Source organism: Lemur catta, chromosome 7 (genome assembly GCF_020740605.2).
Source record: "Lemur catta isolate mLemCat1 chromosome 7, mLemCat1.pri, whole genome shotgun sequence".
Taxonomy (NCBI): Eukaryota; Metazoa; Chordata; class Mammalia; order Primates; family Lemuridae; genus Lemur; species Lemur catta.
Genome location: NC_059134.1, coordinates 17,886,954 through 17,896,868, shown reverse-complemented (window position 1 = coordinate 17,896,868; position 9,915 = coordinate 17,886,954). Strand labels below are relative to the sequence as shown.

The window sequence follows — 9,915 nt, the reverse complement described above, 5'->3', positions numbered from 1 at the left end:
TGAGAGATGAGAGAGGAGCGGGTCTGTGATCGCGGCGGAGAAAAATGTCCCCCACCGAATACAGAGCCGAGAGCCCAATTTTCAGTTTGGGATGCGGTACTGGGCTCGTCCCCACCGCCGACCAAGCCGGATGCGGGAACGAGCGAACTCAGGCTCACGCTCTCCCTTGGTAGGGACAAGGCGGGCGGGAGGGGACGGCGCGTGGCCGAGCCGAGGGCCGCGCTGGCTCCGCACCGCTGGAGGTTGACAGTGGGTTTTGTCTTCCAGGAGCCGATCGCCTGGCCCGCCGCGAGGCTGGAGTCTGAGTCTTCCCGTCCGGGAGAGAACCACGCCGGGCCCCGCGGTCTCCTCCCCCGCCAACCCTCCCCAGCCTGGCGGCTCAGAGCACGTGCGGCCCGGAGCCGAGCTCCCCCTCGTCCCCAATGTCCACCTCGTCCTCTGGCTCGGTTAGCACGAAGGGGCCGGCGGGCAGGCTCAGCCGAGCCTCGGCAGCAGCGGCCTCTGGGCCGCGGGGGCTGCCCTCGGGGCTCTCGGGCCCGTCTGGTGCTTTAGGTTCGTCTTGACTTTTCCGCAGCTGTTTTTTATGCTTCATCCGCCGGTTCTGGAACCACGTTTTCACCTGATTTCAGGGAGACAAAAACAAAATCGTATCATTCCTCCAGATCTGAGCGATTGCTGGGGTTTAGGAAAATGGGCCGCAATCCATTACCAAAGAGCTGTGCTCACAAATAGGTTGAATGAGAATCAAACATCCCAGGGCTCCTAAGGGTAACTGTCCCAAAATAATGATGAGGATCAAAATGGTGTGGTTAGTAATTGCCAGTACTGTCATTAATTAGAATTAGGACTAGTAAGTGCTAAGTGGACGAGCCTCCTTTATGCTCAACTTACGTTCCTCTGCTGAGATATCTAAATACCTGATCCAGCAAGACTCCTGGACAGAAAGATGAGAATTGAACTTGCTGATTCTCCTCGGAGAAAAAAAAAATATCAGACCCAGACCTGGCAAAGCTAATGGTTTCACAGCAAATCGCCTTCCCGGGTACAGAGAACATGAGGGAGGAGGAGTAGAGGAAGGGGTTGCAGGTGAACAGCGCCTGGAGGGAGATGAAAACAGTTCTTCCACTCAGGACAGGGGCACAGGGAGGGGACTTAAGCCATAGTATATGGGGGGGTGGGGGGAGGTGCATACGAAGATTTGCTTCTGTGAGATTGAAATAGGAAAAAAAAATCTATGTGGGCTTCTCTCAGGACAAGAACCCATCGAATTATTATCATTTTACCTCTGACGTGGTTACGTCCTTGGCCTGTAGGGAGTAAGGAAGGCATGGAAATAAGTTCCTAAACTGGAGGTGACCATGAGAATCACCGGAGTTTTTCCTTCGGGTCCAGGGCCCCGCTCCATTAATTCTGCTTGAGTAAGTCTGACATGAGGTTGGGATGTCGGTACTTTTACTAAGGATCTTGGGGAAAGCCTAGACTGAGGGGGAGCATGGTCACTCCTACAGGTGGAACTCCGCAGTGGGTCCCCAGGGTATTGAGAGTTGAGACGAGGGAAGAACAAAGCAGAGATCCGGGCTTCCCTCTCCTTCCGCGCACCTGCGTCTCGGACAGGCTGAGGGCCGTAGCCAGCTCCACCCGCTCCGGCGTGGACAGGTATCGCTGGATCTCGAACCTCTTCTCCAGGCCCGAGAGCTGCGAGTCAGAGAAAACCGTGCGAGCTTTGCGGCGGCGGCAGTGCTTCCCCGGCAGCTCCGCGTGCTGCGGGTGCGGGAACAGCGCAGGGACCGGCATCCCTGCAGAGAGAAGAGCAACCAAGTGGGCAGATCCCGCATCACCCGGGAACAGCCTCCGCCCCGCTCCCTCCCCTGGTACCCAGCGCCTCCCTCCGCCTCTTGCCTCCACCAGTCCCCTGCTGGCCCCAAACTCCCTCCAGCCCTTCTCCCAGGAATCCCGGGACAGGGGGTAGAAAAGCAGCAAGTATGGCGCTTGGAGATCTTTATCTGGAAGGCCATCTAGAAATACAAACAATAAACAGTAAATAAAATGGAAAGAAAATTGGAAAATAGATCCGAGGGCCTTTTAAAATGTCTTCTTGGAGAGGCTTCCGTGGGATCTGTTGCGCCTCGAGAAGTTTTCCTGCAAACGTCAGATGTTCCAGGAGCTGTCCTCCCCCGACCACCCACCTGTATCCTCCCAGACCCTTGACGATACTCAGTGCCGTTCTGGGGCTAGTAGAAGAGCAGATATCTTGCCTCCCAATCTCACTAAGAAAACACTTTTCTTTCTCGAGCTACCCTCGTCCGCCTGCGGCCAAAAGGAACAGAGCGAAACTCTGTTATCCAGAGAAGCTGCAGAGCGAGGACAGAGGAGCAATTCCCGCCTCTCACGTTTCCTCGTCAGCTTCAGGGCCACTCTGGGGACCCCGCTCTCTAATGTGGTTCTCATTCTTTTTCTCATTCTTTCCCTCCGACTCCAAGCCCAGCAAAGCAGAGGATTGAAGCGCTTTTCTCTGGCCAGGTCGGAGGAACCTTCTCATCTTTCCTGATCCTCTCAGGCTTTATTCGGCATCTGAGACGCACCAAACACACAGAAGCTGCCACACGCAGCATCTGCCAATTCCAGCGGGGAAACACACACACACACACACACACGTTCCGGTAAGGCCGGCTTTGGCCACTGCTATGTGGAGGGAACACCGCTGCAGCCAAGAATATCCTGCCGCCAGCGGGGCAGGAAGCCGGTTTCATAAGTACCTCTCTAACCCAGTGCCTCAGAGTCTGGGTTTCACTGCTTCACGAACACTCTTAGCTTTTGTTCTGGATTCCAGCGCCCACACTTCACAGACTGCCTCCTGTCTTCCCCAGCCCTCTGCCACGACCAGGGTTGTTTCCACCTGCACTCCGAATCAGGACTCAAGGAATGATTCTGTACTATCTGGAATGAAAGTGCTGGAGAAAAAAGCGTGCAGGCGGCTTTTTGGAGGGAGGCAGAAAGGAATCTGGTTATCCCTCCGCATCTCCCTGTCCCAACCAGACTTTGCTTGTCCCGGCTTTTTGCCAGGCCAGAGAAATCAAAATACTTGAGCGCCCAGTTCTGGCGACTCTGGCAACTGGGGCAGAGAAGGGAAGCCCCGCCTAAGATTGTGAGTTAAATTCTAGATGTTGGGGATGAAGAGAGTTAAAAAAGCTGTGTCCCTCCCTCCTTTTTCTTACCCTTTGTCTCTTACTCTGGACAGCCCAAACCTTTCCTCCTCAGAGAACCCCAACCCTCATTCATTTATGTGCCCCCAGCAGAGTCTGCAAATGCTCAGCACCTGAAAGAGGACAGCTGAACTGGCAGGGGCATTTCAAGTTTCTGAGCTCAAAAGTTGAGTTCCATTCCGTGGACCAGGATGGTCAAGGGTCTCCCTCTGAGCAGGGAGAGGCAGAGAAGAATGCAAATTGAGAGATGGGCCAAAGTGGACAAGAAGATCAAGAGTAGGGAGACTGAGCATTGCCCACTAAGACTATTGTCAGACTCATTCGCCTGCAGGTACCTCTTGGCCAGGTACGTCTCCTCCGTTATAAAAAGTGCAGAGGGATCATGAATTATCCCTGTGGGTTGGCATGTCTCAAGGGAGCTCCATGTCCTCTCAGATATATCCCCAATCTTCCACTGTCACTTAGGGAAGGAGGCCACCAAGCCAGGCCGAGCCAGCTCTGGCCTTTCCTTAGCTCCATCACAGGACTAGGGTCTGCGCTAGAAGACCTAGTCTCTCACTGCCCACACCATGAGGCCCCTGTTACTTACCCGAGGTGGTGAGGAAATAAGGGTGATGGTGGTCTCCCTTATGCAGAGGGTGGTGGGCGTGAGGAGCCAGGAGGGTGGGTGTGGGCATGAGGGGGTAGCCATAGTCTAGCAGAGGTACCCGAGAGGCCAGAGAGCTGGCAAAATGGTCGGGGGCCACCTCCCTCAGCGGCTTGGGCTTGTGCAGCAGGATGTCCTCGATGAAGAAGGATGTGGGCCTCTGCGAAGACGCCGGGTGTAGAGGAGAGGTGAAGTTGAGATTCATCTTGAGCGGAGCACCTGCCGCAGGGCAAAGACCGTGGACGAAGTGTAGGAGGCAGGCAGCGTCTCAGCAAGCCTGGTGGAAAGCCGGCAACCACCCTGCGAGGCCGGAATCTCTGCCGCTCTCTCCTCGGCCTGGGCTACCCCGGGCGCTGGAGAGGCAAGAAGACAAGCTCCCGGGTAGGTTGGGTCTATGTGTTGGAGAATTGGCAGCTTGGAGAGGGGAGCCGGGAGAGCCAATGACGAGGCTGCCAGAGGCAGAGGGGAGGGTGCGGTGGGCGCGGGGCGGGGCGGGGAGCTGTCCGCGGTGCTGAACACTCCCGGCCAAGCCTACGGAGAGCAAAGCCGGCAGGCTTCTTGCTCCTACCAGGTTTCTTGACCTTAATTTCTGCTCCGACACTACAAGAGCTGCTCCTTCCCAGTCGTTTTTAAAGAAAGTTAAAAGTAAAACGTCTCTGTTGTCCGATAAACTCCTCTTTAGAGAGGAGAAGGCACTAAAAAGACCCAAACCCATAGGGATAAAACACTTATTCAGGCTTAGGCCTGGATTTGAAGAGTTTCCATAATTGATAGCAAAAGGAGAAGGGAAATAATGAGAAGAAAGAACATCCACTACTTTAAATTGCTAGACTCAAATTGATGGCTGAGAGCTAACAGGGTTATTGAGGTAAATAAAGAAAATGATGATGATGATGATAATCATGATCATAACATTCTTTACCTCAGTTATAGGGAGTAGGGAGGAAGAGGGTTATAGCTACATTAGTCAAGTTATTTGGTCTGTGTAAATATGTCCAGAGCCACCTCTTGGTGCCATCCTCCACTTCCCTTCAAATTTCCATTACTTTTTCCTCACTTCACTCATACAGTTTGGTTTTTCTGCTATATTATTTTTTCAACCCTAGCTCCCCAAAATTGCACTAGGTTTTTTGTTTTCCTTTCCTTTTTCCATTCTCATTCCTTTCATTTACCTCCCTCTCAATCTTTTGTTGTTTCTGTTTGTCTTTTTCTAATCTGTCACATTTATTTCCCTGGAGTCAATTTGCTAAAATTAAGGTGATCATCTACAACACAGCAGGGGTAATTTCAGCTCGCATCTCCGAAAATTGCTCTAATTATTGATGTTAAACTCTGGGAAATTAAAAGAAGCCACTTCTCTTCCATCTCCCCATTTTTAAGCTCTAATTTGTTGAAATCTAGTCGTCATCACAATTCCAATCACTACCGCTAATAGTAAAAGTGTTTTAATAGAGACTGAGTCCTCACAACCCATGCTATTAGATAATTAGAGGAGGTGTTAGAAAGCCAAGTGCTAATCCTTGGGCACATGAGTAGGATTTCCATCTGATCTAGCAGGTAGAACAAATTAATTACCAGAATCAATTAGGCCCCAAACTACAGTGCTCCTGGAAGTAGGAACATTCTATTCCATACGGATGGACTGGTAAATGGTAAGTAAATGAGGAGAGTGAGAGGAAGGAGGAAGGAAGGTGGGGGAGAGAGAATTTAAAATAAGATCTTGGCAAGTAGGTATCTAAATGAAGTCAGAACGCTTTGTCCTGAAGTCTGAAATGTGATTTAAAATATTTATATATAGTAGTAAGAACAGAGGACCTGAGAGCAGGCAGCTATGGGGAGGAAGACAGTAGAGTTTCCAGAAGTCCTTCCCTATCCCTAAGCCCTGGTCCATCATCTCCCGCAGGGCTAAGGGGAGAGAGAGGAGGCTTAGTGAAGAGGCGCTGGGGGTGACGGTCCACATTTTACCGACTTCTACTTCCCTTCCATTGTGAGCTTACTGTATCTGACTAGTGGAAATCAAGCCGTCCTGTCTCCCAATGCCATACAGGCTGCATGGCCATTGAGGGCCGTGCGAGTGATCAACCAGACTCTGGCTGTGCCTGCGCACGCCCTACACGCCACCCCTAGAGAGCACAGATTTGCACCCAGCCTTGGGGGCGGGATTTCAGCTTCATTCTGAGTCTGGGGCTCACTTCTGCCGCAGACGTGGAAATGAAGAGATTACTGAATGAGAGCAGGGGCAGTCCAAATGTCTTCAGGTGACAGTTACCTCTGAGCCAAGGCTCTGCAACCCCTCCCTCAGAACTTAGCCTTACACTACTCTCAGAGTGTTTGAGGGATCGGAGGAGGGGAGGGCCAGCCTGCTCAGTTCGGATACCTCTTGTTTCGTGAACCCTGGGCTCGGTGTCGGGCTTTCCCCCAAAGCTCAGGCAACCTCCCCAGGCCCCGCGTCCTGGCGGAGAAGGGGCGGGGCGGCTGTCACACGCCCCTTTTCCTAGTTCAGCTCCCGCGGGGACTGGCCCTCCCGAGACCCCAGCGCTGCAGAGGGACAGTCGCGGAGGCGTTTCCCTCGGCAGTCCAGCCGCCCCTCTTTTGCCTGGGCCCTAGTGGGAACCTAAGAAATGCGAGACGGAGGGAGGAAACTGGATCGCTTCAGGAAGGGGCGGGACCTCGATGACCGAGGGCTTTTTGGGGTTTTTGTTTTTTTTCTTTTTCTTTCCCTTTCAGCCACGCTGGGAAACAAACCTCCGTGGCCGACAGACAGAATCCCACGGGGCGCCAGGACCGACGCAGGCTCCTGGGGGTTGGGAGGCGGAAATAGGGCATCCGAAGTGGGAGCGCAGACAAGGATTCTTCGGAGAGCCCCTCTTCTCCCAGGGCGCCCAGATAGGTCACAGCTGGGACTTGCCACGGACGGGCTGTGCGGCCTGAGCCCAGCGCGCGAATGGCCGTGCTGTGCAGACAGACGGGTCTTGTCCTCAGAGGTTCTGATCCTGGCCAGGCCTCACGGTCCTTTTAGAACTATGTCCCAAACCCTCCGCCAAATGCCAGATCCGGGAAAGCAGGAAAGTTTCTCTGCAGTGGGAGGCTCCCGAGCAGCAGCGGTGGTGGGGAGGCGGGGGGGAAGGGATCGCTAGGGTTACTAGAATCAGTCGGTACTTTTCGCTCAAAACCCTGGCCTGGCCCATCTTATAATACTGTAGCGGTGGGGTTAAGGGTTAAGCCCCTCGCGAGAGTCAATCCTCGATATGTCCTAGAAGAGGCATAGCAAAGCCAGCAGCATCTTCCCTGCCTCCTCGAGCCCCACCTCCCTCGCTGGCCCCAGGGCAGCCCAGGTAGGGAGTATTTTTAGACAGTCTTTAAAGATTGTCAATGGCAAGGAAACAATTTCGTCTTTTAAAGCAGAGCTATTTCATTGCCTGGTTTAGCTCTGAAGTCTAGACCAGCGCTGTCCAATAAACATATAATGCGAGCCACACAGATAATTTTAAATTTTCTGCTGGTCATATTTTTAAAGAGCAGGAAGTCACATTCTAAAAGTATGAAAAAGCAGGTGAAATATTATTTTATTTAACCCTAACATATCAAAATATTATTATTAAACATATATATATTTTTTTGAGACAGAGTCTCACTCTGTCACCCAGGCTAGAGTGCAGTGGTGTCATCATAGCTCACTGTAGCCTCACAATCCTGCGCTGGGGCAATTCTCCTGCCCCAGCCTCCCTAGTAGCTGGGACTATAGGAGTGCCCCACTCCGCCTGGCTAATTTTTCTCTATTTTTTGTGGAGATGGGGTCTAGCTCTTGCTCAGGCTGGTCGTAAGTGATCCTCCCACCTTGGCCTTCCAGAGTGCTAGGAGGCCCAATATAAATATTAATGAGATTTTTTGCATTCTTTTTTCATACTAAATCTTCAAAATCCCATGTATATTTTATACTTACTGCACATCTCACTTCAGACTAGCCATATTTCATGTGCTCAGTAGCCACATATGGCTAGTGGCTATTGTACTGAACAACACACGTGTAGTTAATTGACACAGTCCTTATTACCTCTGTGGAATGTTAGATAGACACACACAATGTGAAAACCAGTTGTTGAAACCAGCCTAGCACATTCTCAATGCTTGCTCTTCATGCATCCATTGTATTCAATTATTTTGAGCATTCGTTGAGCACCTACTATATGTTAAGGCTTCTTTCTACACACCTTCCCAAGCTTTCCCCAAGTCTTAGAAGATTAAATAAATGCACCTAAATTACATTTACTTTTGATTCTTACTTGACGAAAATCTGTCACCCAGGGCCAGCAGGCTTTATCTGTCTGCAAGGCTGACACATAAAGCCAGATCCTGCACACTGCACAGAGTAAAGAAATAAAGATCAAATGAATCCCCCTCAACCCAAAAGCACTCCTGTTTGTGGTTTCAGCTGAAGAATTATTAATTTAAAGAGAGAAAAAAACATGCTGTTCAGAGAGGTAATAATTAAACAGTCCCTCTCTCTTTCATGTCAGCCTCAGCTAAAGCTGTCATCTGAGCTGGGACTTAGTTTCCCAAAAAGATAACTCTATTGATGATCAAAGGGAGAGACTGGTTCCATTAGCCAAGTTGCCTATACCATGGCCTTCAAAATAAAGGGAGAAATGTATTTTAGAAGTATCTGAGTAACACACTTTACCCATAACATTTTGTATTATATTGCTTGTTGTCTGTTTCAACTTACCTTCTATCTGAGTACTTTATTTTAAGCACTACCAAAGTGGATGACATGTCTACAAAAAGAAAGGGAGTTGATGGCTGCTTCCAGCAAATGCATCTTCAAAAATGATTTTTTTGCACTGGAAATTAGGGTGTGATCCTAATATGGATGAGAACACATTTAAGGATGTGATATTCAAATCACAGTGTTCCTCATATAAGGAGAACTAAATTCATCCAATTTACTCCTACAGGTCTGGGTCTGTCTATAGAGTCAAAACTCATTTCATTTTTCTCTTGAAGTTCCCTGTGCTGCCTTTGGCATCTCAATTCTAAACATGTTTCATGAAGTGATATAGAGGAGGGTAGACCTGGATCAGGGAACTAAAGGTTTGAAATATGAGAAATTCTATGCTATTTCTCAATCCTCTAAAAGATACATGGTGGGATGAGAATGATATTTACTCAATCCCTTATTAGTATTCCATTATTTTCCCCATTGGATCCCAAAAGAGTAATCAAATACATTACCAGGAAAAAAACAATCCATTAAGCTAACAAATATGCCTTTTGAATATTCTTTTCTTCCATTCAAAACTATCCAAATTCTATGATCAGGTTTAAAATGTAGCACCTACTGATATAACAAACTTCAAACAATAATACCAAATTAGTATGCATAGTTTTGAAAATAAAAGGGCATGAATTGTTATTATCATATGTTGTGAGTTTCTGGTGTTAAAGATTGTAAAACTCTTTCAAATTGTATCATAAGGTACAGAGATGAGCTTGTAAACATTTCCCAAAAGGACTTTGTGCATGGAGCTAAATATTTAGTAGGTTTAAAAAAAATGCTAGGTTATTTACTGTTTGAGGATACTGTTCATGAAGCCAAACTGATTTTTATTCTTCTAACTCCCATTGATAATGCAATCAAGTTATGGACCAAAAAAAATGAAGGTACAAATGTTGCCATTATAAAGGGATAATAATAAATTTTGAACTGAATTTGTCTTACAATGACCAAATGATAGATATCCCTAAAAGGAAATAGAAGGAAAATTATTGGAAATGTATTCTTAAATAAAATTAAAATAGGGAAGACCATTCTGTGTAGAAAATAAAAAATTAGAAGCAATGAGAGAAAATATTGATAAAATTAATTATATTAATTTTTAAAAATTCTGTATGGCAAAAATTGTCATAAGCAAAATAAAAAGACAACAAACTGGGAGAAAGTATTTGAAACTTATCACAGACACAGGGGTATTTTGTTATATATAAAAAGTTCCTACAGATCAACAAGAAAAATGATTAAAAGCACAATTTTTAAATGGGGAAAAAATAGGAAGAAGCAGTTCACAA

General features: G+C 48.4%; 1 protein-coding gene across 2 annotated transcripts; it reads right to left on the bottom strand.

Annotated features, from left to right (window-relative positions):
* Positions 1-303: 303 nt before the first annotated feature.
* BSX (brain specific homeobox) lies at positions 304-4,220 on the bottom strand. Of its 2 annotated transcripts, XM_045555774.1 has the most exons (3): positions 3,793-4,220; positions 1,600-1,796; positions 304-619 (listed from the first exon to the last, which is right to left on the bottom strand). In XM_045555774.1, the coding sequence occupies exons 1-3, from the start codon at positions 4,052-4,054 to the stop codon at positions 380-382; spliced, it is 699 nt and encodes a 232-aa protein (XP_045411730.1). In that variant the 5' UTR covers positions 4,055-4,220; the 3' UTR covers positions 304-379. The 2 variants fall into 2 exon arrangements, 1 of the variants encoding a protein (XP_045411730.1); XR_006736249.1 differs by lacking the exons at positions 304-619; positions 3,793-4,220 and adding an exon at positions 2,187-2,196 and having other exon boundaries at positions 1,706-1,796.
* Positions 4,221-9,915: the final 5,695 nt, after the last annotated feature.

Excerpts from the sequence above, each read along its gene's own strand:
- BSX (XM_045555774.1), bottom strand. The coding sequence starts at position 4,054 with ATGAATCTCAACTTCACCTCTCCTCTACACCCGGCGTCTTCGCAGAGG. Across the intron at positions 1,797-3,792 it reads TTATTTCCTCACCACCTCGG|GGATGCCGGTCCCTGCGCTG; the intron begins GTAAGTAACAGG and ends TTCTCTCTGCAG. Across the intron at positions 620-1,599 it reads TCAGCCTGTCCGAGACGCAG|GTGAAAACGTGGTTCCAGAA; the intron begins GTGCGCGGAAGG and ends CCCTGAAATCAG.